Source organism: Alternaria metachromatica, assembly GCF_023757995.1.
Source record: "Alternaria metachromatica strain BMP 0045 chromosome Unknown scaffold_7, whole genome shotgun sequence".
Taxonomy (NCBI): domain Eukaryota; kingdom Fungi; phylum Ascomycota; class Dothideomycetes; order Pleosporales; family Pleosporaceae; genus Alternaria; species Alternaria metachromatica.
The window spans coordinates 1,164,456-1,192,167 of record NW_026055498.1 but is presented as its reverse complement, the minus strand read 5'-3'; the positions used below and the strand labels follow the sequence as shown (position 1 = coordinate 1,192,167).

General features: G+C 54.3%; 10 protein-coding genes across 10 annotated transcripts; 4 read left to right on the top strand and 6 right to left on the bottom strand.

Annotated features, from left to right (window-relative positions):
• Positions 1 to 961: 961 nt before the first annotated feature.
• J4E83_004390 (uncharacterized protein) lies at positions 962 to 4,270 on the bottom strand (the record flags this gene model as incomplete). The annotated part of the gene is made up of 2 exons (XM_049331319.1): positions 962 to 1,264; positions 1,562 to 4,270. The coding sequence occupies 2 exons, from the start codon at positions 4,268 to 4,270 to the stop codon at positions 962 to 964; spliced, it is 3,012 nt and encodes a 1,003-aa protein (XP_049189865.1).
• A 646-nt stretch (positions 4,271 to 4,916) lies between these two features.
• J4E83_004389 (uncharacterized protein) lies at positions 4,917 to 6,236 on the bottom strand (the record flags this gene model as incomplete). Its single annotated transcript, XM_049331318.1, has 3 exons — positions 4,917 to 5,902; positions 5,952 to 6,156; positions 6,210 to 6,236. The coding sequence occupies 3 exons, from the start codon at positions 6,234 to 6,236 to the stop codon at positions 4,917 to 4,919; spliced, it is 1,218 nt and encodes a 405-aa protein (XP_049189864.1).
• Positions 6,237 to 8,537: 2,301 nt separating this feature from the next.
• On the bottom strand, positions 8,538 to 11,637 carry J4E83_004388 (uncharacterized protein; the record flags this gene model as incomplete). Its single annotated transcript, XM_049331317.1, has 3 exons — positions 8,538 to 10,491; positions 10,539 to 11,137; positions 11,185 to 11,637. 3 exons carry the CDS (start codon positions 11,635 to 11,637, stop codon positions 8,538 to 8,540), a joined length of 3,006 nt encoding a protein of 1,001 aa, XP_049189863.1.
• Positions 11,638 to 13,327: 1,690 nt separating this feature from the next.
• Positions 13,328 to 15,307, top strand: J4E83_004387 (uncharacterized protein; the record flags this gene model as incomplete). The annotated part of the gene is made up of 1 exon (XM_049331316.1): positions 13,328 to 15,307. The coding sequence occupies one exon, from the start codon at positions 13,328 to 13,330 to the stop codon at positions 15,305 to 15,307; it is 1,980 nt and encodes a 659-aa protein (XP_049189862.1).
• A 301-nt stretch (positions 15,308 to 15,608) lies between these two features.
• Positions 15,609 to 17,711, top strand: J4E83_004386 (uncharacterized protein; the record flags this gene model as incomplete). The annotated part of the gene is made up of 1 exon (XM_049331315.1): positions 15,609 to 17,711. One exon carries the CDS (start codon positions 15,609 to 15,611, stop codon positions 17,709 to 17,711), a length of 2,103 nt encoding a protein of 700 aa, XP_049189861.1.
• A 332-nt stretch (positions 17,712 to 18,043) lies between these two features.
• Positions 18,044 to 19,747, top strand: J4E83_004385 (uncharacterized protein; the record flags this gene model as incomplete). The annotated part of the gene is given in 2 exon segments (XM_049331314.1): positions 18,044 to 18,047; positions 18,066 to 19,747. 2 exon segments carry the CDS (start codon positions 18,044 to 18,046, stop codon positions 19,745 to 19,747), a joined length of 1,686 nt encoding a protein of 561 aa, XP_049189860.1.
• A 1,125-nt stretch (positions 19,748 to 20,872) lies between these two features.
• Positions 20,873 to 22,261, top strand: J4E83_004384 (uncharacterized protein; the record flags this gene model as incomplete). The annotated part of the gene is made up of 1 exon (XM_049331313.1): positions 20,873 to 22,261. The coding sequence occupies one exon, from the start codon at positions 20,873 to 20,875 to the stop codon at positions 22,259 to 22,261; it is 1,389 nt and encodes a 462-aa protein (XP_049189859.1).
• Positions 22,262 to 24,808: 2,547 nt separating this feature from the next.
• J4E83_004383 (uncharacterized protein) lies at positions 24,809 to 25,149 on the bottom strand (the record flags this gene model as incomplete). Its single annotated transcript, XM_049331312.1, has 2 exons — positions 24,809 to 25,090; positions 25,141 to 25,149. The coding sequence occupies 2 exons, from the start codon at positions 25,147 to 25,149 to the stop codon at positions 24,809 to 24,811; spliced, it is 291 nt and encodes a 96-aa protein (XP_049189858.1).
• A 623-nt stretch (positions 25,150 to 25,772) lies between these two features.
• Positions 25,773 to 26,469, bottom strand: J4E83_004382 (uncharacterized protein; the record flags this gene model as incomplete). The annotated part of the gene is made up of 2 exons (XM_049331311.1): positions 25,773 to 26,404; positions 26,463 to 26,469. 2 exons carry the CDS (start codon positions 26,467 to 26,469, stop codon positions 25,773 to 25,775), a joined length of 639 nt encoding a protein of 212 aa, XP_049189857.1.
• A 132-nt stretch (positions 26,470 to 26,601) lies between these two features.
• Positions 26,602 to 27,189, bottom strand: J4E83_004381 (uncharacterized protein; the record flags this gene model as incomplete). The annotated part of the gene is given in 2 exon segments (XM_049331310.1): positions 26,602 to 27,162; positions 27,181 to 27,189. 2 exon segments carry the CDS (start codon positions 27,187 to 27,189, stop codon positions 26,602 to 26,604), a joined length of 570 nt encoding a protein of 189 aa, XP_049189856.1.
• Positions 27,190 to 27,712: the final 523 nt, after the last annotated feature.

Sequence of the window (27,712 nt, the reverse complement as noted above, 5' to 3'; positions counted from 1 at the left end):
AAATATCCGTCCTCCCACCCAACAAAGAAATCCTCGCCTCCGCCATCCACATGACAAACACCACCCGCTTCCTCCACCTCCTGCACCACGCCAAAGCCCTAATCACTCTTCACGGGCCCTACACCACCCTCCCCACCACATCAGTCTTCATCCGCTCCCCAAAACCACCGCTCCCCACATACCCCTCCTCCCCAACCCTCAAATCCCTCGCCCTCTCCCTCGCCGCCGCCCAAGACAGTACTTATAGCACCTACACCACCCAACCACACAGCTCCTCAAAAACGGATCTCGACCTCTTCACCCTCCTCTGGGACAGTTCCGTCGTTGTCTTGGAGGAGATTCTGTCTGTGGGTGATCTACCACAAGAGTCTTTCGGGTGGGGGATTTATGGGTTGGCGGCGGGGTATGTGCATCCTCCTCCTTCTACGCCTTCTCGTTCCCATGATCTGAGTCAGCAGAACAGGTTCATCCGAGACAAAGAGAGGTTGAAGGATGCGCTTTGTATGATGCCGAGTTTGGAGGGGGGTGGGATGGGTAGGGGGATGGGGATGGGGATGGGGGGAAGGACGACGACGGAGGCCTTGACGAGGGCGAGGAGGGATATACATACTTTAAGCCATATTCTTCTGTATGAGTTTAGGAAAGGGGGGTGGAAGAGGGTTAGGTGGGGGAATGCGGTTATGGTTGCGGAGAGGTGGGTTGGGGCGTTTGGGGTGGTGGGTGAAGAAGGGTGGAAGGGAGTGGTAGCGAAGGTAGAGACGAAGAAAGGGAGTGGGAAAAAGGTTACGTTTGAGTTTCCTTGATGGCTTGGATTTGAGCAAGAATGATGGTTTTGATAGCTGAAGGAGCGGTGTACAACCTCAACCATAGTAATTAATGAGAACACAACATACACATCTCCAACATCTACCATATAACTACACCGCATATCCAACTGTCACCAACTTCAAATCCCCATTACCTAGACTTTCTCCTTCCCCTCCTCCCCGCCAACCTTCCCCTTCCCCGACACAGCCAGCCTCTCTGCCACCTTCTTAACACACGCCTTCCTCTTCCAACACCCGCGATACCACTCATCCAACTTTGCAAATCTCACACCACCATCCTCATCTTTCCCACTCCCACCCACCCTCCAGCCCTCCCACTCCCCAACCAAACCATGTACAACCGGCCAAACAAACGCATCCGCAACACTAAACCTACTCCCCGCTACAAACGGTCCTCCGTTCCTCTCTATGGTTTCTTCTAGGCGTGCTAGGAGGTTCTGTAAGGTGGAGTTAGTGGTGGTGGTAGTAGGAGTAGGAGTAGTAGGAGTAGGAGTAGAAGTAGGAGTAGAAGCAGGAGGAGTTATATCCCCCCGTATTTCCCCCCTCCCCTCGATTCCTCCAATCCTCCTTGGGTCCTGCTGATTCCGCCAAACCCCCAAAATCTCCTCCGCTAACAGTATAACCGGAAACGCATTCGCGCTCGCCAAATTCGCAGAATGGCTTTTATCGAGGGGGTGATATCGGTCTAGGTACAGTAATATACCCATCGGCGTGTGAATCTCCGAATGCTGGACGTCGACATCCCGGAAGGTGATTTGGCGGTTTTGTTCAAACGACGAATCTAGATCCGGTGCTTCAACAAGCGTAAACGGCACTTTCGATTCCGCTAGACAGATAACCACCTGCTCGTTCTCTACACGGTTGTTGGATAGGAAAAGCAGCGGTGTATCTTCACCCGGCGGTGGCTCATGGAGGTGCAAAACATCAAAACCCTCACCATACCACTTCTCCCACTCAAACTCGACGTTGTGATTCTCGCGGCTGAAGGCAGTGATGAGGCGTTTAGACTCTGCCTCGTCATTCGCAACGATATCCGCGGCGTCGCGTTGCGTTTTCGACGTCGCGCCTTGGCCCCAGATGATGGTGCTGCGGCAGTCGAGGTACGTGGCTATGTGGCGGAACGTCAGACTGATGCGTATGCCTCCATATGCGTTTTCCGTTTCGCTGCGTTCGGCGGGCAGGCGCTTGTCGGGTTGGATGCCGTGGAGCCATTTTGCGTTTGAGAGCAGGCCGAGGGTGAACATGGAGTTATGGGGGAGGTGGACGCGCTGGGTTGAGCGTGGTGAGGACGCGGGTGAGGGGTCTTCTTCTTCTTCTTCTGGTTTTGCTTGTGATTCGGCTTTCTTGGTGCGGAGCCGCATGGTGCGTTGCGAACCGAAGCTTACGTTGACGATGGAGGAGCCTTTTGCGATGTCGAGCGTCTTGTCCGAGTGCTCGGAGATGAAGTCGTTGCCGGAGCGGTAGAGTTGGATTAGCACGTGGTTTAATGGGTGACCGACGAGCGCCTCGGCGCGCTTTCGTATGATGTGGACTTTGGGGGAGAAGCGCAGCAGGGGCAGGGTTTGGTCGGATGGGTGCCGGTATACGGGCATCGAGCCGTCGTCGCCGAAGGCGCCCTGGCAGCATACTAGACGGGGTACTTCGCCTTGTTGGTGGAGCATCTTTTGCCATCGGACTTCGTTGTAGAGTTGGGTGAAGATGGTGTCTCTGAGTGGTTTTGATGGTTCGGATGGGTGGAAGAAGTCGGCGGGGAAGAAATCGTGGATGATGCGTGAGTCGCCTTCTGCAATGTGATCGCCAGGCCCTAGGACGGGGAACGTTGCGAGTGACTGCAACTTGGGCGGCTTACCCATCGTTGCGGCTTTTGTAGGTGTCTTTGTTGATGATGGCGAACTGGCTTCTGGCGTGCTGACAGGAGGTTGTTCTGGCCATGCAGCTTCTACAGTCGGTAGCTTGATTTCCCTGTCGTCTTGCTTCGGGGTGGTTGGTGCAGGCTTTGCAGAACTGATGGACCCTCTCTTTGACTCAGACCCCGACTCAGACTTTGGTGCCCTAGTGAGTGACATGCGCACGCGATCCGAGAGCTCAGTCAACCTGTTCTTCTCCTTCTCATCACCAGCTTTCGCGGATAATGCAGGTACCGAGCTAGCATTCTTGAGCATATGCTGCTTGATATCCTTCTGCCGCAAATCTGCCACACTTCCGGCTTTCGCAATCTTGGACATTCGTTGAGGCTCAGCCGATGCGGACTGTGGTATGACTGTCGGTGCCGTAGTGATTGGCGGAGATGAATCTTTCGTAACCTGGTTCGCCGTCGTGCTCGGCTCGCCATTCGCCTCTTCACCATCTTCCTTTGATGCTTCTCTGTCCTTCGCTTTCTTCTTGCTCTTCCTATTCTTCCTCATTCGAACCTTCGACTTGACAAGTTCCGGCTTGTCCACTTCTGTCTTATCTTCCGCGGCACCTGCAGCACCCTGTGCAGCCCTCTTCTCTATGATGTCCCTTGCGAGAGACAATTTAGCCATACGCTCCTCCATAGTCTGCTCGCTCTTCGCGCCATCCGCAGGCGCTGTTGTCTTTGTCGCAATTATCGTCGTATCCTCCTTGAGTATCTCTTCACTGTTGACCAAATACGTGCTGAAGAAATCTTCCATGCGCTTCAGCGCCAGTTCGTGTCGGTTTTCCCTGCGGAAGCCCAAGCAGTCTTCTATGACATGGATCTTGACACCATGCCGCGCTGCATCGATGACAGTCGCAAGCACAGAAACATTGGTGATGCATCCGCAGATGAAGAGTTCGGTGATGAGTCTTGCGCGCAGTGTTATGAGCATGTCGGTGCCCTGGAAGGCGGAGTAATTGGTCGTTTGTATCACAACGTCTGCAGGTAGCTCGATCTGCGTCGCGATAGCATCTGCAAACTCGGCGCCACGCGTGTCGGGCACGCATGCTGGCGTTCTCTTTTCGCTCTTCAACAGGAACAGCTCTTCGTCTTCCTCAGCCTTGGCTTTTGCGACTTCCTTTGGCAGCGTCTTTCGTCGTGCAGACACGCGTTTCAGCAGGGCTAGCGCGCGTTCCTTGTGTTTTGAGGATCTGGATGGCGCTGGCAGCGACGCTGCTTCCTTGGCTAACTCTTCCTCAGCTTCATTGTTGTTTTCCTCGCCGTCGAGCAGCCCTTCTACGACAAGTGTATCTCCCGCACCCGTGTCGGCGCCAGTCGCGATGCGATCGGCTTCGTACAGCGTCTGGACCCAAATGACATTGCCGCTGAGCTCTCTGAATTTCGGAATCAAAGTCTGGATGCGCTCCAGAAAGCCCGTCTGGGTGTCAACGGGAAGTCGACCTTCTGATGTCACAAAGTCGTTCTGAAGTCCAACGAGAACAAGGGCTTGGTGTGTTTGGAATTTGGGTTGGTTTTGGGACACAAGGTCCATCAAAGACGCCATGTTGGAGTTCATCGTGTCAGGAACGCGAACGGCTAGGGTTGAACGCGGAAGCGACAAGTCTTGGCATCAATGCTAGTGAGCGGGAGATTGCTAGACAAGGGCTTCCTCAATACGAAAGCGAGCGGAAGGCAATGGTTAGGGTGTTGGTGTTCTACTTTTTGGACGACAGCTGATATTTGATCACATGGTGCAAGCAGGGTAAGGCCAAGAGGGCGTTCAGTAGATTGAGTCAAGTCGCCGCATCTTCGGGCCATGCAGGGATAAGCATTGGAGGAACGCGTCCCGGATGTGTTGCGCAGGGCGTTGAAAGCTCCAGCAGGCAGGATTGGTAGTGTTTTGGAGGTTTCGACGGCCGCTAGATGGCCCCTCGCCCGTCCCCGCCACCATTAGCGCGGGGCAAGGACGGTACTTCTATGTTTGCGCCCATCTGCGACCGCGGACATGCTCACTCCGCAAGGGCTTCCCTCTCATATCCTCCACCATGTACATCTCGACGACCGCATCTCCGCGCACACGTGTGTCTGCGCTGCGGCTTGCCCCCGGACTATAGGTCGGACGGTATAGCGCACAAGGCAGGAAGCCTAAACGGACCTCATTCTTCACCGCCAAACCGCCTATGCTCGATACTGGAAGCAAATTCTTGCGGTCACTTGTTGCTGAAAAAGGATGTAATCTTCCGCGAACCATCCGCCTTGGACGTCTTTGCTGCGCTGCCGTTACTCGTGGCGCTTCTGGTACCTTGCTTCTTCGCGGGTGTTGACTTCTTCGCAGGGCTTTTGGCAGGCGAGACAGACGCGGTCGGTTTGTTGCGCTTGTGCTGTGGCTCAGACTCTGCGGTGCCATCAGTCACGTCGTCGTGCTCTCGCTTGATGCCTTTTGGCGACGTCGCTGGGATGGGCAATGGCGCGTTATCTTCGGTACCTTCCATGCGGTTGGTTGTGACACGCGTCTCATCAGCGTCGTGCTCGACCTTGATCTGGCTCTTCTCGTCTGTCGAGGCTTCCAGATCATGTTGTGCTTTGTCGACAGATTGCTCCTCTGCCTTCGTCTCAGCAGCCTTTCGTTGGTTGCCGAAGAAGTTGGCAATGTTGTTCTTGTTGGCTGCGCTGTTGATTGGCACGAGAAAAGACGGCGAGTTATTGCCGACTTTGCCTACGTCTTTGCTGACCGGGTAGCACTCCAACTCGCCCTCGTATGGTTTCAACAGCGACTGCAGTTCTGTGCTCCACTCTGTGCGCGTCGGGTCCAGCCAGGTGCGGATGGCATCTGAGCCGTTATCGAAGATGACGGGCATGCGGTCGTGCAGAAAGCTGAGCTGCTTGTTCGAGTCGGTGGTGATGACGGTGTAGGTGTAGAGCTTCTCGCTCGAGTCCTCGAACTGCACACAGTCCCATAGCCCAGCGAAGCACATGAGCTGGCCGTCTTTGCGCTTGGTAAAGTGTGGCAGTTTCTCCTTGCCCCCGTTCTTCTTCAGCCACTCATAGAAGCCCTGTGCCACGATGATGCAGCGCTTCTTCTTCTTCATGGTCGTCCACATGCCGCGGTCTTCGAAGAGCGAGTCGTCGCGGCAGTTGATCGTCTTCATCTTGGAACCGTAGTCGGGGTTGCGCTTCGTCCAGAACGGTACGAGACCTGTCGCATGCTGTCAGTGACGTACGAGGTCATAGGTGGATGTGCCTACCCCATTGCATAGACTGCAGTTTGTATTTGGTATCTTCCGTCGCGCCTTCCTCCTGGCCGCCAGTCTCGGGACCGTCCGCTCGGTATACAAGCCCATGATAGCCGGGTGCGAAGTTGTAGCTCTGGCGCACGTTGCTGTCGTCGTCGGGTGCCTCTTCGACTGGCATCTGCGACTGCTCGAGCTGCTGGCGGACCTCCGAAGGCCTCTGGAGTCTCCGTCAGTTGTCGCATTGTATTTCACGTGACTGTATCTACTCACCAAGGCCAGCGCATACCTTCCACACATGATAGAGCTCTTCAGTGCATTGTTGGTGAGTGAGTTCTGAGGCAACGCGCCGCATCGCGTTGGTGATTGGCTACGTCATGACGGACTCAGCCCTACGCGGAACGCACGCGACGGGCACTAAAAGTTCGTTCCGTCATGCACTCGCTCCACCAACTGCCAGATGCCATCGCCCACATCTTTTTGCCTTTGCCCGGCGCACCATGTTGAGCAGGACGGCCCCCCGCGCCGTGCCCCGAACGAGCGCAATCGCGCGCTGCGAAGCGCAAACCCCGCTGACACGATGCCGGCGGCCAGTACAGCAGCACCTGGGGCGGCGCCATGGCTCGACGATGCGGGAGCAGTTCCGAGAGCAATACCACAAGAGCCCCGTGCTGTTCCCCTTTGCGATCGGGTCCATTGCCCTCGTGGCCGGCATCTGCGTCTTGTACATACCGTGGTACTACAAGAACGTCATCATCAAGCCCTACCACAACTTCCCCGAGCCCGTCGCAAAGAAGCTGCGCAGAGCCCTCTTCTACAGCCGCGGCCAATGGCTCGACATCCGCGAAGCCAACAAGCACTTCCGCCAGGCGCTCGCCCTTGCCGACGAGATGGGCATGGATCCCTTCAGCGACGAGATCATGGGCGTCAAGTACACCATCGCCGCCCTGTTTGAGGATGCGGGATACTACAGTTTGGCTATCGATGTGCTCGAGATTATGCGCAATGATTGCCAGAAATGGGTCGACGAGTTCTCGGATAGACATTGGACAAATGGGAATAGGAGCAGGGTGAAGAAGAACATGGTGCAGATCAATCTGAAGCTGGGCCAGCTCTACGACGTGAGATATGTGAACGAGCCTGAGAACGGAGAGAAGAGACTGGTCGAGGCTGTGGAGAGCGCACTCAAGGAGCAACAACGGCGGGAGAAGGACGGTGTCAAGAACGGCGAGGGGCCTTGGCTCACTAACGACGAGATGGGCGGTGTACTCGAAGGTAGGCAGCTACATGGCCGAATACCGCTTATGGAATGCTAACACAATCAGCCCTCGGAACACACTACGAGCAGTTCGACTCGCACTACCTCGCCGCACCCCTCTTCGTCAAAGCCCTCCAACTCTGTCCACCAACCTCATGCCACAGCGTCGTCCTGAGTACATCCCCCCACACTCCTCCCCACCCATCCATCCATCCCGACTAACCCACTCCCAGTGAACAACATATCCACCTGCCTCGCCCAACAAACCCCGCCCACCTCCTCCAACGCAATAACCATGTCCTCAGCCCCCACCTCCTTCCCCGTTACAAACTCCGCGCCGCGGTCCCTCGCCATCGACCAAGCACGGCAATGGGCAGAACGAGCCCTCGCCCTCTCCGCCCAGATCAAGTCTTCTTCCTCTGAAAGCAACGAAGAGTGCGACATGGGCTGTGCCGTCGCGACGCATAATCTCGGCGAGTTCTTGGAAATGGAAGGGAAGATTGGGGAGGCGAGGAGGAAGTATGAGGAAGCAGCGCAGTTGGCGAAGAAGATTGGGTTTGGCGAGGGGGTGGCGAATGCGAGGGCGGGGGTTAAGAGGTGTAAGGGGGTGGAGAAGGGGGGTTGATGATGGGGGGAGGTGGTGTAGTATGTGAGGGGATATATTGGAGAACGCATGAAAGTCTATTTGAACGTTGTGTAGCGAGCGCAATGAGCCGTTGCGTTCATGTGCCGGGACGCAGACCGCTGGGTTAGTAGGTTTAGAAGTAGCTTTGAGCTACAAGTCAACAGCGGAGGTTTATTCTCACCTCACCAACTACACATCGCAACACGGGACGACCTCACCACATACCCCCTCTTTCCATGTCAAATCCCTTTACCAACGCAACCTCGCCCCCTTTCCACCTCTCCATCTCATCACACAAAGTCTTGCTCTCCAGCTCCACACAAAATCATCCCTCTAACATATTAGTTAGCTCTCTCCCCTGGCAACCTGTTCCAGGTGCTCTGTTTTCTGATCACTGTTCCACGATAGTCTACTATATTTCTGATCACTGTTTCACGAGACTAGCGGAGAGGAAGAGGAAGAGGATTGATTGTTCATGAAGAAAATTGTTGACATTAAACCCGTATTTGAGGCACATCTATTCTCTTGCCACCCGTGGCAGGAAAGAAGCCTGAGAAGATCATAAGCCCCTCTCTCTCTATATCTCGAGAGTAGGCGTCGTACTGGTCTCGCAGACCAGATTGTATGAGTATATACACTGTACACTGTACACCAACATCCCTCCCCTCCATTCCATATCCCACCCCCCCCCCCATCAGCGTCCATCAAAGAGCCCAGCCTAAGAGCCCCCCGCCGCATTACTACTGACCGTCCTTTTCCACCCTCCCCATCCCCATCCCCCACCCGTCCCACTCGCCGCCTCTTTAGGAACAGGACTAGGCGTCACAGCCGGCGTTTGAGTAGGCGTCGCGAAGGGACTTCCTCCCATCGGACTACCATTCCCACTATACCCCCCTCCATTCGCTCCACCACCGCTACTCATAACCCTCTTCATACCCTCGAATCTTGACCTCATCTCCTCCAACTCCTGTCTCGCAACCGCCTCCGCCGTCTTCGCATTCACCAACTCGAGTAACAGCGCCTCACTATCCGCAGGCGAGTTATTCTCAGTCGCAAGCACACTCTGCGTAGCGAGCGAACTACTCCTCTTTGAAAACGGGACCGGCGGAGCAGTCGAGTTGTAATTATTGTAATACCCTCCCCTCTCGCTCTTCTGGCTATTCGTCCTGCCGAGCCTCAATTCCCGCAATCCACTCGTGTTGATAGAATCACTCGTTGTAGAACGGGATAGTGTGGGTGGTGTGTCTGGCGCATTCCCATGGCTACTATGATCGACACCTGTCCAAGACGCAGCTGCAGACTGTTTCCGCGCATTCTGCCTCAGTTCTTGGATGGACTTCTCGAGGCGCTGGTTTGCGTTGTAGCTATCTTGCAACCTATGTCTCGTATCCTTGAGCGCGTCACGTGCGATTTGCAATTCTGCGTCGCGGTCCGACAGATCGCGGGCCAGGGCGTTGGCGCGCAGGGTCTCGTTGGCGAGTTGCTCTTTTGTGCGGGACAAGTTGTCGCGGAGGAGGGCTTTTGTTTCGAACATGGAGGAGGCGCGGTGGTGCAGTGTGGCGGCTGGAAACCGGGATTCGAGCGTTTCGACGATTTCAGAGGCTTCTTCTGTGAGTTCGGGGGTGGAGGCGGCGTCGTCGGAGGAGGAAGGGGGAAGGGTGGTTGCGGAGGTTATTGTTGTGCGGCGGCGCGAGGAACGGGTTGAGGGTGCGGCGAGAGTGGTGGTTTTTTTGCGGACTTTGTCGACGACGGTGCGGACGATGCGGTGGTCTTCTTTGCGGTCTTCGCGCTGCTTTTGGAGGGCGGCTTCGAGTTCGCTGTTTTGGCGTTGGAGTTGGGAAACCGACATGAGGAGTTGTTCGATTTGATAGTGTAGGTCTCGGTCTTTTGACGATGCGCCCATGGCCATGGAGCCGTGTCCCGACTTCATCGACAGCGCGTCGCCATTCGAGGCGCGCGAAATATCCGTCATGGCTGTACTTTGTGTCGCAGCAGAAGCATCGGATTCGGCGGTAGAGTTGAGTGTCGAGGCGAGACTCTGCTTGGACGCCGAGCGCCTGAGGAAGCTAACAGGGCGTGAAGGCGCGGAGAGACCCGGGCTGAGTGAAACGGACTTGGTCGAAGAGTTGGAGGGACCCCACAGGCGGCCCAGGAAGCTCGTGGCAGATTTCTGGACTTGCTGCTTGGACGAATCCTTCTCCTGGGCCTCCTTGTACTGCTGCTCCAATCCCTGCAACCGCTCGCGCGTCACGTCGTTTGTGAAACCAACGAAATCACCGACCAATTCATCCGCCGACCCCGCGTTCCGCCCGTATGGGTCCCAGAGTTGGCGCCCCAAAAGCAACTGCATCACGTCCTCGAACTCACTCAGGGACAGCAGCTTTTGCTCGTTGCGCTTCATTAGCGCGAGGGCTACCCGCATGATCGTCTCGGATGCGCCCTCGGCAAATAGCACGTCGTAGATGCGAAACAGCATGGGTAGCGGACATGTGACAGCGAAGAACGACAGGAACCATTGCGATAGATATGCGGATTGCACTTCTAGATCGTCGAGATGCTGGGCTAGCTGAGGCATGTGTTGGTGGAGCAGCTTCTGGAACTGGAAGATGCGCAGATGGAGGCCGGAGAGGTCCGGCAGGAAACACGAGCGCAGATCGTAGTCTTCCATGAGCCTGGTGTTGTTAGTCGCTGACGTTGCGAGGAAAGTGCAATGACGTACCTCACGAGCACGCAAAAGGCTTCCTTATCGCCCATCTGCATGAGCAGCGGGCCGACGAGGAAACCAAGACCCTGGCAGTAGCCAATCTTGTGGTCATACAAGCTGAAGCACTTGAGCACGCGGCCGAGCATCTTCTGCCCCTCGCCCTCAGGGTCCTTGAACATCTCCACACCGGGGAAACTGCGTCCCAGGTCCTTGTTGATGATGTTCTCGTACGGACTCGACTCTCCGCACAGCGAGTCATATTGGTCCTCGATCAGCTTCTCCCTCGAGCCAGCTGCACTCTGCCAGACGACGCCCCGCAGCGGCGCTGGTATGCCTCCCCGAATCTTATTCAAGCAGAGCGTGGGCAGTCTGTGGACGGTCTGTGGGTAGTCGCGTACGAGGGCAGCCCAGAACTCGAGTTCGGTCATGGGGGGCGGCGAGGGCAGCTGGGAGAAGCGCATAGTGGCGGTGTCATCCGCCACGAGGCGCTTGAGCTGGTTGAAGGAGGGGGGCCGGGACTGGCTGCGGGCGCGGGCGACCTTCATGTTGGACTTTGAGTTTGAGAGGATGGCTTCGTTCTCCTGCTCCAGTCGGGCGAGCAGCAGGGCCATGGCCTAGATATGTTAGCATTCGTTCTTCACACAGGGGCCGGTCTACACACCTCCTCCTCGCCCTCGGGCTCCTGTTCTTCCTTTTTCTCTAGCTCAGCCCAGTCGACCTCTTCGCTTTTTCCCGAGCCATTGCTAGTACGCCGCCCCCTGCAGTCCGGCGCTGCTGTCTTGGGGGAGACGGGTGCGTCGGTGTCCCGCACTGAGATGGTAGGGCTGGTCGGGGCGGGCGTGTCAACGCTGGATTGGCTGGCGCGGCGTCCGAAGGCATTGCGGATTTCCGTTGAGTTGGTTCGTGATGATGCTCTTCGCTCCTCAACTATAATCTCTGGCCGCATCACCGATTCCCTCGCACCTTCCTCTTCCTCTGGGGTTCTGCCGTCCGTCTCGGAGAGGGGCACTGTGACCATCGAGTCTGTCGGCAGCGGCGAGCTGTCCACGTGTGACCTGGGCGCGCGCTCGACGGCTTCTTCTTTCACCTCCATGGTGATGCTTCCGCTGGACATGTTTGCTGTCTTCACGGTGGTGGTTCGATATGACGGAGCGGAAATTTGCTCTCCGCCGCGGCAGGTAGAAAGAACAGACCTGTTTACCTGTGGCGCTCGGTTCGGTGGTGCTGGTGTAGAGCGTGTTTCACTTCTGTGGAATTAGTATGCTGGCGCCGGCTTGAGTCGTGCACGCTGTGACTCTCTGGGTATTACTCTGCAGGCGGCATTCATGCAAACAGAAGAAAGTCAGAGCGACGGCGCAACAGCTCACGGCAGCACGAAAAGAGCGCGACGGACCGCAAAAGAGGGAATGATTTCCCCAACGGCCTTCGAAAGGAGCATCAAGGAGGCCCTGGACTAGGCCCGCAGCCAGCTAGACCCTCTTGGTCAGGGTCCACACTCGCCTTTGCTGCTTAATTTACGGCGGGACCAGCTGCTGCCCCTGGCCCCGCATCCCACCTACACCGACCTCACCTCCGCCTTTCCTATGGATCGAGCCCTTGATGCCACTGATTGCGCGACCAAGCGCTGATGTCACGACGCTGCCACTGGCAGCTGTCACAGCCATGCACGCGCAAATGGCGTGCACGAGGAACACGCGACGTAAACATGCGCGCCCACGCTAATTTCGGCGCCGGAGCCAATCACCGCCGCCGACACTCCGCATCCTCCTCACCAAGACCTCCCTCCCTCCAACACCCTCCGTCCGCATCGAGCGATCGCGCTTCTCCCATGCCCTCTTGAGTCGGCAGCGTCCTCCGTCGTGCTTGGCATCGCTTAACCGGGACGGGTGGTAATAGTACCTCAACACCTCCAGGGATTAACAAGAGACTACTCGAGTGCCCCTGCAGACCGCCTCTTGCTACGGCACAGTTGCTCCACACGAACTGCCCATCTTTTCCGTCTCTCGCGCCGAACTAGATGTACTGGTGTAGTCTGGGTTCTGGATCGCGACGATCAGTGGTATTCTCCGCTGATGCTCGTCTACAATTATCTCCGTCAAGCACTACCGTGATCGAAACTTTCCACATGCTGGACATATATTACAACACATCATACCTGACGGCTACACCGACTGCTGGACGCGGTGGAACTCTATTCAATAGCGCCAACGTGCTCAATCATCATTGTTACATTCTAGTATGCTCCTGCTCGTGGTGTCTCGCACTTTGCTAAGAACAATCTTCAGATAGGTCCACGTGAGTATCTTCACAACTAACTGACACCGACGAGCTGATGTTTTTCGCAAACCCTCTCGTCCTAGAAAAGATAAAAGATGGATACCACGCAGAATTGTCATTACCTTACCTTCTCAAGCGACTCACCATTGAAATTTGGATCTATATACACCATGCAAAAAGCCACAAAGCGTCCTATTCACGTCTTGATGTACCGAATACCAACGAGTACCATCGCTAGACCATAACAGTGCTTCGAATTATACAATGACTGACAAATGGTCTCCTTCACTATGTCGTTCTACTCGGAGAGAAGCTTTGACCATCATTGGAACTGGCTACACTGTTCTTTACACATTCACAAGGGTCTAGAAACAATTCGTGAATGGCCCGCAGCAGGAAGCTAGGCTACTATCATTCTGATCAATTCTCTGTTTACTTTATACCCCGCTTCCCATCCGTTGGTTTCCAAGTTCATACCCGCTGCTCAGATCATCAACTGAAACGATCCACCACTCAGTACCGTCAAGATGCCTCCGAAGCGAAAGAACGACGCACCCACTACACCAAAGCCCGCGAAGAAAGCCAAGACAAGCGGCACTCCCACGCGCACATCTCCGCGAAACAAGAAGAGCGGTAGTGAGACACCACCTCCAAACAGTACCGGCAAGAAGCCGAGGAAGCCGGCGCATCCCGGATCAAAAGCAGTCAAGGCCCCAGACGAAGACGCCAACTTCGAATGGGAGATTCTAGGCGGCGACGAACGCTCGACGCTCGTCGTCGGTAAGGATCAGGCAAATCGACTGACACTCACGTTCCACCATCGACATGACAGGAACGAGAAAGATCGAGTCTTTACATACGAAAGGAGGGAAGCGACTGATATCGACTGGAACTCCAAGGACCATATCAGGGACATCAACAAGTGGCGCAACCAAATCTTCGTCCAGAACATGAAGTTCCCTCCCAAAGTTACCCACACACCATGGACTCCGTTCGAGACCGCCTATCTCGAGCTGTTCCACGAAAAGCTTCTGGAAGCTGCTGCTGGGAAGACCGACACGTTCGTCGCGCCTCACAACGAACTCATCTACAAGGCTTTCAACGACTACTTTGAGGACCGGACCGATATTCGGGACAAGAACGGCAAACCCATAGAGGAGGGTCTCGGTACCAGGCCCCCGGGTGGACTAAATTCGTACCTCAACCGTGCTGGTACGACACTCCGTGGCCTGCGAGATCGCATGGGCGCGCTGAAACCTAAGCTCAAGAAGAGCAAGAAGGAGGATACTTGGATGCCTACCATCACGGATGACGAGATCGAGCTGTATATCAAAGGAGAGTGGGAGTCGGCTGTGGATACTACTACCGCTGCGGCTGATGACGAGGTCAATGAAGAAGAAGATGAAGAAGCTCAAGCTGAGGATGAAGTTGAAGAAGAGGATGAAGATCAAGCTGAGGAAGAAGAAGACAACGGTAATGTCTCCGATGGTTCTACTCTCACCACACCACCTGACACCGACGAAGAACTCGAAAGCATGGAGATTCTTGAGCGCGAACAACAAGCCAAACGTCTGGTAGTCAAGCTCAAGCTTAAACCCAGCACAGCCAGCAAGTTTCCAGGGGGCAAACGACCAGCCACTAAGCCTACAGGAAGCAAGCCTACAGTCACCAAGTCTACTGTCACCAAACCTACAGCCAACAATCCCGCATCAAACACGCGGAGTACTAGTAAGGCCACCTCGGGCAGGTCAAGCGCCCCTTCTTCTCCGCCACCTCCTCCAGAGAAAAGCACCAAGAAGACGAGCCCCGCCAAGAAAACGATGACTGATTCACGGAAAACGACGGAAGCGCCCGAAACGCCCGAAGCGCCCGAGCCAAAGGGAAAGCCGCGATGGGTCAAGCCAGCTGAGACGGCAGTCATACCAGATTCGCCAGAAGTTTTTGCAGCCGCGAAGAAAGCGGGCTGGAAGTGGTCGCCCATGCCCAAGTCAGACGAAGAAGCAGTCGCCCTACATCGCGCGTCCAAGCCCGCAGGCTCAGTCGACAATACATGGAACCATGAAGCGATCAAAGATCTTGATAAGCGCATCAAGAGGAACGAGAAGTATGATTTCAACCACGAGGCCTTCAACAGCGACTTGCAAGAGGACCCTTTTGTGAAGAAGAAGGCTGCTCGACGTGAGTTCGAGGATTGGCATGAGGGACATGCTCGCGAGGATGGCGCGGCGGCAGTCACTGCGATGCTCAACACCGCCGACATTCCGCCCATGGGATACATGGGTGACTTGAAAGATCTCGTCACGAAGAAGCAGTTACCCGAGGATGAGCTTGTGCTCGCTGAGTCCCGCGACGCTGCCATCAAGAAGAAGGACGCGCTCATGGAGAGGAAATCCAGGCCTAAGATGGATCAACCGCAGCAGAGGAATGTCATGAGCGATTCTGAGTCTACGGGCGATGAGTCTGTCGATGACGAGGATGATGATGAGGATGATGATGAGGAGCTTTGAGGAAGGAGCGGTTGAGACGACTGGAGAGTGGTATCGACGGTAGAGGTTACGGCTGTGTCATTACACCCCAAGGGTTTTGAGGATAGCTCGAGAAGTATGTAGTACCCAAAGTGAATTCTAGCGGCTCTATTGCATGACTGTGCGTCCAGAACACAGCTGACATATCTTGTTCTTTGTCGACACTCCGTATTTCATGAGACCAATGTTTCCTTTGTTGCGACAAAACACCCGCGTAGAACTGGCGCTGCATGCGTAACACTGTGAAGATAAAGAACAAAGAACCAGCGCGACGCATGTAAAGATGCGCGTTGCCGACGGATACTCGAAGCGCTGGACTCGGCAAATTGCTGGCTTTCCATCACACAACATCACATCATACTACAACACTCCAATTGACATGACCGATCAACGACCACGGGCTCCCGATGGCTTCAGCAACCCAACGTTAATCGAGAACTGGCCACCCGAGCCCGTGACCCAAGCGCACTTCGATGAATGGTTGACGAAGACGAGAGAAGCTTTGCTGGCATGGCTCACACAGTCCACACTAGCTGCTCAAGACGCGACGACGAGAGAGGCTATTAACAAACACAACAAGGCATCGAAGCAAAAGTGGGAAGAGTTGATAGCACCCATAGCGTTCGATGAGCGCGGAGACGCGATCGCCAAAGAGGATAAAGAGTTAATAGTGAAGAAACGCAAACCTGCAAAAGCCGCCAGCACTAAGGCCCATGGTCCGCATCAAACGTGGAGGAAGTTCATCGAGCATAGATATGCGCAGGCGTCATGGGAAGACTATCTCTACTACCAAAATGTTTGGAACCGGCGATTCCTCAACCCAGACAAAGATTACGCAGAGACCGACGCGGAGAAACTCGCCATCAAAGCAAGAGAGAAACTCCGCAAAGCGGCGACGGCGGATAACGAAGACGACGTTTTACCGTTGAAAGCGGTTGCGGATGAACAAGGCAAAGGCAAAGGCAAAGGCAAGCCCAGCAATGGAACACCTGGTCAGCTGGTAATCAAAGCGATGAGCAACGATAGAGAAAGCGCGTTTTACGAACCGTATATGGCGTGGCGAAACCATATGATTCGTCTTTATATAAGGTTTAAACTGGCCTATCGTAAACGTGCGCCTGCTGTTATTGAACCTGACGTTGCGCATCGGTACAGTCAACCACCGCGCGGAACGACGCCACAACAGCTACCACGCTTCAAAAGGCGATACAAACACCTCGAAGAGCGTTTTCCGAGGAGGAGAAGACAGGTGATCGATGTGAATGAGGTGGAAGAAGAGTATCGCCCGGAGGTTAAGCGGCAGAAGGACAAGGAGCTTGAGAGGAAGGGTCGTATGGTGGATATTACATGGCGTATCAACAAAACTGCCTATCGAAACAAGAAGAATGAGACGGATAAGGACTCTGGATATAGCACCAACCCCCTCACTCTAGCGTTACTACCAGCAGACCATGTACCACACCACGGAAGCACAGAAACCAGCTTCAACTGGCCTACTTCCTTCGACTCACCTGCTTGGGGGACTACAAGATCTGTAACCGTCATTCAACGAGACTTCCAATACGAAAGAGTCGAAGACACCATTCCCAACGACAACAATAACAACAACGACGAGCACGACAACAACGCCGCAGGCCAGCCAACCCGCAAACCCACCCCTTACAAAACCGACGCATCCGGCACCCGCATCAAGAAACTCGACCCAACCCCCCGCTACCAAAAAGAGTACCGCGTGGAGCAAGAAGAAATCTTCATCCACAACCGCCTGCCCAACAACGAAGTAGCCGGCCGCGACCGCCACGGGAAATGGATCGGCCGTTTCGAAATGAGCAATGTGCGTAACGAGTACCCCGCGGAAGACTCAGCTGGTAACCGCATCTTATTACCACCCCGCTACATGACGAGGAACAAGTTCAAGACCCGGGTTGAAGATATGGGTAGCGTTAGGATGACGCGGTCGCAGAGACATGTTGATCGAGGTATTATGGAGGAGATTTCTGGGGATGAGGATGAGGGATGTGTGCACTCGAATGCCAATTTCTCGAGATCGGGGAATGTTAATCCGGAGCAATTGGGGAATCCTTGGGCGTACAACCTCGATAGCGACGGAGATGGGGAAGGTGTTGGTCACCCTGGTGATAGCGATGACGATGATAGTGACGATGACGGCGATTTGTTTGCGGAGTCGTATAGGGAGTGCTCGGAGAGTCCTGCGACGAGGCGAGCAAGGATGTTGTTGGAGGATATGCGGGAGAGGTTTGGTGTGCTTGGGAGCTGGACTGTGCAAACTGTTAGGGATTTGCAACGGCATGGTGATGATGGTTCTGTGGTTGTTGAAGATGATGAGATTATAGATTGGTATAAGAGCGAGACGGAGGGGTCGTAGGTCGTAGGTATGATCGATGTTTGCTATCTCCTTCAAGTTGGTATCACCTGTGTCCTGTGAGCTTGACCAGACTTGATGCTCGACTGTCAGCATCGCACACGCCGAACGATGTAGTGAAAGACACGAATCGGTGGCGCTAATCCGTTGCGTGCTCGAAAACTCAAGGTAGCCACCGCGCACTGACCATCACAACAGTGAGTAGTCGATAACTATTTGCTACAAGTTAGCAACCACCTACAATCAACTCGTTAAAGACACCCACAACCCTTTGTCGCTCTCTAGGCACTTTAAACTATCACGACCCGACCGAACACGCTCTTCGCATAGCCACCATGAGTGACATCATCATGCCAGATGCGACCGCCGCAGAAGAAAGCCGTCCCCAGGACACATCTACACCCACCCAAAACGTCGCTGATGAAGTAGCGACTATCCCCTTGAGCATCAGTGCTGCGGCGTCTTCAGAGGAAAGCCGCCCCCAGGACACATCCAACCCCACCCAAGACATTCCCGATGAAGCAGCGAGCACTTCATTGAGCATCGGAGATGCGGTCGTCACAGATGAAAGCCGTCCCCTGGACGCACCCGCACCTATCCACGACGTTCCCGATGAAGCAGCGAGCACTCTCCGGAGCAGCGAAGATGCGGTCGCCCCAGAGGGAAGCCGTCCCCAGGACATACCCACACCCACTCAAGATGTTCCCGATGAAGTAGCGAGCACTCCCTGGAGCGTCGACGAGCGCCTTTTCATCGAGTTGCAAGCCGGCTTTGCACTCACCGCCGCCTTCCTGCCCATCTGTACAGTACTCCCGCCGACTGGTCAGAGCTACTACTACGTCTTTCGCCGGTTCTTTAGGACTGAGGATCAAGATACCTCCGAGATCACTCCCGAACAGGACGCCGCCGCAACCCCGAGAACCCAAGAAGAGTACCTGCTCAAACAACAGGAGCTGGTACATTGGGCGCTGAACAAGACGGATGAATTAGCGCGGAAGGCGATGAAGACCGGCGAGTTCATGAGGGGTAAGATGTGGATAATTGAGCAGGAAGTCTTCGACAAGTACCGAGAGATTCGCGAAGACTATGGCCTCGAATTGCCGATCGAAGACCCGAGGCAGACCAAGGAGATTCGCGAATTCCTGTATCGTATCGTTTGCGCAAGGTTTCCTAAATCGTTGGGACACAGTCCTACCAGCTCAGACGCGGACGAGAATCACACCGCTGCGGACAATAATGACGACGACATGTATGAAGGCTCGACCCTTAGCTCTCCGCCCGAAGACGACCTTGAGAATACAGAGAGCGCTTTGCCGCCGGAGGAAGATGCACCAGCCACGGAGGAGACTACACGACGGACACGTACGAGGGTCAGGAAGTCCACCGCCGCCCTCGACGACGACAACGCATTCCCACCGATCCGTCAGTCCGGTCGAAAAGTCCGTGTAACCGGCAAAGCGAAACAGGCGCAGACAGGTACAAAACGTACCAGGCGAAACACAGTGGTGGGAGAGGAGAGTGAAGATGAGCATGAGGATGGAGACGAAAACATCGCGGAAGATGAAGAAGAGGAAGAGGGCGGAGCGTCACCGAAGAAGCGCGCCAAGAAGGCCATCCGGAAAACCGCCCAGAAGACCGCAAAGCCAAAGATCAAGAAGGGTCATGGACCGAATCGGAAGCTGAACGATGCCTGGTCGCAAGCAGAGCGCGAGGTCATCATAGCGCTCTTCAACAAGATCATAGCCGAAAAGGGCCTGATCTACTGGGCGAACAACATCAGTGCCCTCTTCTACGAGGCTACCGACGCCGTGAACGCTCATAGGGCCCTAGACAAGATTACGTATCCAGGTGACCCTCGCGGGATGGACGGTGTCCGCACTCAGGTCCACAAGAAGGCTGCCTACAAGCGCATTAAAGACCGAGCTGACGCGCTGAGGACTAGGAAGGCCGATCCGAAGAATACCGTGACAGAGGCAGAGCTGAAGCCTCGGGATGTGTTCAAGGCGACGGATCTTGAGCCCGATAGCGGCAAGAAATGAGGACAAGGAGAGGAAATTGGATGAAGAAGGTGGTGTCGATGTATTTAGCGGATTTCGATGAATGGGCGGGACGTAGGTGGTCTTGGAGTATATGTCCGTCGGGGCGACATCAAGGCAACGGCTTTCGCCAATGAGCTGGAAGGTGGTGACTGAAGGTAGCGCTGTAGATTGGACAAGGCGTGAGTGGCGCTGTGAGGAACCGACGATCAGCAATTCTCGAGGCCGTCGCCCGTTACTATAGCAATGAAAAGATGAAAGATATATATCCAAATGTGCTGGTTGTGCTTACTGAGTGTCTTCACGACGCGCGCCTGCTTAAGAGGGAATGGCATGCGTTTGCCTGAATAGATTGAGCCTGTCACGAGGAACATACGTGCGTGCGGCGAAAGTCATTTGGGCAGAGGGATGCGAGCAAGTCGTGATGCGATGGCGGAAGACGACAAAGCCAGGCGCCAAGGTGAGGTTGAGGTTTGCAGCTAGTAGGTCATGACGTCACTGCCGACGCGTCGATGCGGGAAACCTCCTCACCGAACCCGATACCTACTGTTAAGCATCCTCCTAAACCGCGTCGCAATGCTCTCACGCTCTTTATCTTCGTCAAAAGAGCGGTCGAACAATATGCGACAGGCTGCAGACACAATGCCTTTTACTACGCAGTACTACCGCTACTGCGTCTATTCCAGCCCGAGCCGACCTCAATACTCGACCATGCAGACTATTCTTTCACCTCTGGGCACCCCAAAACACGCGACATGCTATGTAGATCCGCTGCATACGCGGGCACCATGACCATGAATTAGTCCTTCTGGTCAAAGCGCATCGTAGAAAGCCTCTCACGGTATTGCGCAGCTTTGCAGCCCGGTAACCCTGATACAGCTGAGCATCGCTGATCTGAGCCGTCAATCTCACGAGACGTCCGCGCGACATACACGCAAACAATAAGCGTGTAGGCGTGGCTTGCCAAATGACATGCTGAAGAGGGCCATGCATCGATATCAACACGCGGGAAAGGTATCGCGTGTCGCTTGCTGCTAGAAGCGCGCGAGGAAGGTCGAAAGCTAATCAAGTATAAAGACTGGTGTCATCGAATGAGTTACTGACAGACTATCGTTACTTCACAGTACCATGGCTTCAGAGGATCACTACAAACACGCAATATTACTCTACGCCCGTCTCAAGGCTGAAGCCGGCGACTACCCGCACTGGAATGGATTACACATCTACGACATGATCAAGGAGGGTGTTAGCGACGAACACATCGAAGCCGAGTGGAAGTATGCTTTGTCGGTGCATCAAGACTTCAAGAGTGAAGCGGCAGAGGTCCTATCGCGCTTGAGAAGGTTGAGTGTTGACCGTTCTCACATCAGCGAATATCTTATTGCACTATGGATGAACGAAGGAGTGCCGGAACGAACCATGGCCTTGCAGTACCTTCTGACTACACTTGCGCCAACTACCGAGGACCCGAAAGCATGCTTGACTGAGCTGGAAGATCAAATGGGCCCTTGTCCATCGATGACGGAAGAGTACATCCTGAGCTGCATCCATAAGGGTACTCCCGGCGTAGAACTTACTGGTGAGTATGCAAGACGTGTATACGAAGCGCAATTGGCAGAGCAAGTAGACTTCGCAGACCCTATGTCCGACGAGGACTTGTGGTTCGAGCTGCATTTCGGTCTTTTATACGCTACCACTAAACTTCCGTCGGCACCCATCGTTTTGCGGCATCCAGAGCGCTCCCTGGATCAATACAACATGTACTTCAACGACAGTTCTGGCATAGACATGAGTCTCTTCAACGCCAAAACAGATAGATTGGCAGTAAAAACGGCCATGAATTTACACTGGCGAGTGAACCTATTCATCAGAGAGGGCGATCACCCAAAAGCCTTGCGAACGACCATCACAGCAGAACATCTCGAAGCATATCGGAAGATACGTGACAACGTCATCGATGATGAGAGCAACCTAGATGTGGAGAGTCATGGCGCGCTCTGGCAGTTCCTCATGGACCTAGCAGCAGAGTTGCATCCAGATCCACCCTCACCACAGGATCCCGAGCGCGGCCCCATGCCGTCTACTCATGTAGCCAAGCCGACCACAGGATCCAGGCCGCGATGGACCACGGCCGAACGAAGCGCCCTTTGGCGCTGCATTAACAGGTGGTGCAACAAAAACGGCGTGGACCAGTTCGAGCTACACAAATTCAAGAAGGCCAAATGTATAGAATTTGCGGAGGAGATAAAGGCAGATTGTGCAGAGAAAGGTGAGGTGTCAAATCGCAGCCCAACTAGCGTCTACAATCAGATAAAAGATGCGCATCGCAAGGACGACCCTACGGTACCGAACTGGCGGATCACAGATTTGTTCAACCGTGCAGAGGAAATGAGAGAGATAATCGCACGCGGCGACCATGTTTCGAAGAAGGAAAGACGTCCGAAAGCAGCCATCAAGGTTCCAGGGGATGATGAGTCTGAGGATGGATTGGAAGGTTCTGATACGGATGAAGACTAAAGGGTCTCTAGATTAGATAAGGTAGATGTCAGCTACAATGAAACTTAGCCTTCCTTCATGACCTAGCACTGAGTTTACAGGGTGAGCCTGATAGTGTTATGCCGAGCAAATTACGAGGATGCTGTGAACAGTGTGAGATGGTGGCAACGTAGTGGTAGGACAAGTAATCTTCACGTGGTTCCGCGCGATTGTTATAGCCCAGCGTGACTTGGTCATAGAACCATCTTGATACCGTCCCTCGCAAACACCCTGGCGTATAAATTAGTAGACCACTATGGCGTTACCTTCGATCAGCACACAAAGTTATCACCATGACCGACAACCTCGATACCTCAGCCACCCCGACCACCCAATGGAACGCGGATCAGCGTGCGTGGATTCAACTTTACTACAAGCTCTTGTTGCAATCCAGACGCCAATACCGATCCTTCCCGGTTTGTACTAGTGATAGCGTAGCTGCCATTGCTCACCGAATGTTCTACCGCAGCCCTGAAGAGAGGCAAAATGGCATCCATCTACACTCTGTAGAGGACGAGGCGATCTACAAGGCCTCGTTCATTCGCTACCGGAACGCCGCGATGCCGAATCTACTGTCTTATATCGTGCAACTCTGCGAGGATACTACCGAGTTGGACTCTCGTTGCAGCGTACCTCAGGTCTTCATCAACAGGCCCATGCTAGACGAATACATCAGGATCAGCGGGGCGTATGCAGGTGGCCTAGAAAACGATACTCCACAGCCTTGGGAGTCGCAGACTGCTCTCTGGGAGTTCATCTCAAAGGCAGTAAGCGAGAAGTTCATTCATCGTGGGGTTCTGCGCAGCCAGGATACTGTTGTGCAGTCGTTCGCTCGAGTCACTCTGGGCAGCGGAAATTACCCACCACCGCCCTCTGACGACGAGCGCGCAGAGTTGATGCTGCTGCAGCGACTCATTCAGCGTCGACTAACTAGAGCAAACGATGGCAATTTAGACGATAGCACAGCGTAGGGGCCATAGCGGCTTGATCCATGTAAGTACTGAATTTGCTGGGGTCTCGTTCCAGCATCTCGCATGGAAAGAAGTTCGATTTCAGGCAATCCATACACCATATTCACTTCATAGTCATCCAAAATATCGCTTTTGTGGCCCAATACTGTGCACGCGACGAGTCCTCAGTACACTCATAGGGCCTGATCCCCACATGCTCTTGATAAGTGCATTCTATCTGCGAGCGAAATGAAAATTGACTGTATGATACTGATTGGACACTCTATCTCGAAGCGTACACATCCAAAACCTCCCTCAGGTGAGCGATGACGACTTCACAATGTTTATCTTATCCAGTAGGCTGCGTCTTGCCATTCGGTACCCGACGACGCACCTGAGCCCTGCCGGTACCAACATAGGGCCCACTGGCCGTGGTGGACAATGATCCTGGCGCACGGACAGCCTTTGCGCTGACATGGGCCGCAAGCTTCACACTCGCCAACCTGGTGCGTAATACTTGATACTTTCCCTCTTGCAATCACGAAATTCTGCACACAGCATCCTTTTTTTCATTCGCCGGCCGACTACTAACCCTGACCATATTGGCATAGGTATTGTGGTGGATGGCCTGGGTTGCGTCATATTGGGCGTCGTTCTTGGCGCTGAAATAGGACTGGAAACTTTCTATAACTTTCTCTTGAGCGCCGGGAGACAACTCGTGGAGCTTATGATAGCTGATTCCGCCTGCACCCAAGACGCAGAATAGCCAAGTTATGTCATCGGCAGAGAAGATAGGCGGCATTCTCTGGGATGATAACACGTCTTTCTTCCGCTTGTTCGATCGCTGTGTCGATGACTGATCTTGGTCAAGTTCGTGCGATCGCTTGTCGATGGTTGATGTGGGCGCGATCCCAAATTCGTTGAGGGCTGGGCATCATGTTAGTGCTGGTGGAAGTTTAGGCTTCGAGGAAGCATGCCTGCGCTACTCACTGTCTTGATCCAGGCTGAACCCCGAGCCATTAGAAGTATGTGACGGAGACGGATGAACCTCATGGCCTTGGCCATGACTACCATGCGAGCGAGATGTTCGCTCCAGCCTCGAAATGGGCGTTACCGAAGACGAGGAGCTGTCCATTTCTCTGCTTTGGCTCAAGCGCGGCTGGATTAGGGGGTACGACTCTACCATCTTACCGCCTCCAGGCTTGGGTATGATATCGTAGAGTATCCGATACTGCTTTTCCGAGTCGGAGAGCTGCTTCTGAGTGTCTGAGAGTTCTTTTGTGGTGTTGGAAAGCTGTTCCTGCGTATGCAACCTCTCTGCGTGCTCTTTCTTGGTAGCGGAGCGAGCATCGCGCAATCCCAGCTGGAGTTGAGTAATGATGGTCTCATGCTCCTCTCTTATCTTCGCTATCTCCGCGGCGTGCTCAGAGCCCTTAATTCGCAAATCTTCCTCTGCTCTAAAATATACGATACGTAACCCGGCCAATGCGATGTCCTCGTCGGGATCATTCTTGGCTCGTGCGCCTGTTATGTATCACTCGTTAGTCTGCACACTCAACAAAAGCTCACACTTCTTCATTCAAGAACCAACGTTTTTGTCCTCTTCGGATAACTCACCTGCAGGGCCAAGTTGCTCTTGAAGTTCAGCGATCTCAGTCTCTTTCGCCTTGCATGTCTCGCAAAGCTCTTCATTCTTGTCCTCTTGATCCTTCAATGCCGTGATGTTCTCTTTGAGGGCATCGTTTTTCTCCCACAGCCGTCCGATTTTGACGTACAGATCGTTCAGTTTCGTTTTCTGTTCCCCAACGGTAATGAGAGCAGCATCGCGTTCACGTCGAAGTTGAGACTCGCTCTCGTTGACCTTGCTCACTGGGTCTATCAGACTTTGTGAATATTCCGAGATAACAGTACTATCGTCATTGAGGCGCGTCTTGAAGCCGGTAGCGGTAGTGGTGAGTTCTGGGGTAAGTTCACGGGCTTCGGAATCATTGCGCGTATCACTGGATTGAGTGTCGCAATGCTGCTGAGCAGCTTGCCCATCGAGGAGGCTTGGACGCGACATTTCTCACATCCGGGACGATGGGAACTGGGCGAGAGCGGAGAGACAGGATGAGTAGTGACAAGGGTGTGGAGGGCGCGGTGGGGGTGCGACGCGTGCGCTTCAGGAAAGAGCAAACGGGCTTTATCACGTGCGTGTTAGTCAGCGCGAGTTGAGAAACAGCGCATCAGTTGAACTTTGGCCTGTTCGATGGTATATAAAAATGAGAATAGTCGAGGATGCAATATTAATGACTTGATCCGCCCGATTAATGTTCCAATAGTACTATCATGAACTACCATAGCTTCCATGAGCTCCGCGCTTCGACAGTACCGTTGCAAGGGACTGTCGTGCCATTGCTTGAGCTAACAACACCCTTGCTCTGGATTCCAGTACCTTCGCTCGTGCTTTCGGTACCGTTGCTCGGGCTCCCAACGGTAGTCACCCTGCCTAAAGATGGACGTGCGAAGTCAGCAAATGTCTCACAACAGTTCGTACATGGATACTACTTGCTGTTACCATTGAACGCGAGTAGGTTGACCGAGCCCATTGGATCCGTCACAACATTGGGCGTAGCTAGCGCATACACCCTCGCCTTGACATCGGCAGCAGTTGACGGCCCTTCAAGACCACGGAGGTACGAGACCAAGCCCGCTACGTGAGGAGATGCCATGGAAGTACCGGTCAGCGTCCTCGTCTCTGTGTCGCCCAGGTTGGATGCCGATACAATGTTCGTTCCAGCAGCAAAGATGTCGACCGCAGCGCCGTAGTTGGAGCCTCCACCGCCGCTGTGTCTCTTGTTGGTGATTTCGATGTTACCAACACAGATAACTTCAGGGGAGCGAGCTGGCGAGCTGTTGATAGCAGGGGAATCCTCGTTTCCTGCTGATGTCACGACGAGAACGCCCTTCTTCCATGCTGCAGTGATAGCGGCATCCCATGTTGTTGACGCGGAAGAGCCGAGCGAGACGTTGATGACGGCGGTGTTTTGGCGGCCCTTGGAAACGATGTCGTTGACCGTCCAGTCAAATCCAGCGAAGACATCTGATGCGCTTCCGGTGTCACTGTCCAAGACCTTCACGCCGATGATGTTGGTCTTCTTAGCAACACCGTACTTGGCGCCACCCACGGTTCCAGCTACATGTCTAGGACTTGTCAGGATGTGAAAATGCATGTCTTAAGGGGTGTGACTTACGTTCCATGGCCTTCGTTGTCGGCGTCGGCGGTGCCTCTCACAGCATTGTAGCCCCAGGTTGCTCGTCCCTCGAAGTCGCTATGGCTGATACGAACACCAGTATCTTAAAGATAATGTCAATACCAAGTCAATGTATTCATCAGTTTCGTGACTTACCCATAACGTAGGAGAAGGTACCCTTGCCCGCGGTGTCATCATACACGTATGAAGTGGCTCCTACCTTGCGGGAAGAGATGCTGGCTAGACCCCACGGTGCGTTCGCTTGAGTCACCACCGCGTTGATCCTCACGATAAAGTCCGGTTCAATGGTGAGGACCTCGGGGAGAGCCTTCAGCTCTTCAACGGTCGCCTCATCGAACGACCCAGCGTAGGCTTTGAAGTCGCCAAACCCGTACTCGCGGTCCACTGGAGCACCAACGGGGCCATCGTCGCCTCGTCGAGCCAGGTTGCGGGCATGTATGCTGCGCACAGTGTTGTGGTGGGCTGCGATGGATGCAACGTCGGTATCAGGCTTCAGCTGAACGATGTATTTTCCGGGGATGATCTCGTTTGCTGGAGGCGCCACAACGGGAGCAGCTTGGACCAGGAAAGGGGCTGCAGCTGCAGCGAGCGCGGTGATGCGGGTGAAGAACTGCATTTTGCCTGTGGATCGTGGGTGCGGCGTGTGGAAATCAAGGTCGATTTGCCAACTACTGCTGGACTACGTGCGCTTTTTGACTTGCACCATCTTCGTCGCAGAGGCTACTGTACGAGTAATCGTTAATCCAAGCATCGCGCTTTTCTTGACTACTGCCTGTTTGGGCTCAGCTCCCGTAATGTAGTTCGTATAAGAGGCGATGCCGGTAGCGGTAGATGAGAATCTTCCGACTCATGGTCGGCCAAGACGGTCGCGCCAGGGGTAATTTTGGAAACGGGATGGCAAACAACCCTGTTCTTCCGGCCAGCGCTTTCCATTTCGAGCGTGACTACCGGGCGCGAGGCGATGAACACGGGATCCGGCGTCGTATTCTGTGGATAGATCCCACATCGGAATGCACTCCGCAAAATCGGGCCTTGTAGAATCAATGCCATTGTTCGCGACAACAGAACAGGCAGGTTCCAAGAGTCTGTATATTGCGAAAGGCTCGAAAATATGGGGAGAGATAAGGATCAGTCTGGGCAATAGGGCACTATCAAGGGTAAAGGGCAGTAGATGATGCAAAACGCCGTTCAGAGTGGTGGACTTTTCGGAGAGAACAGTCTGCGGTGCA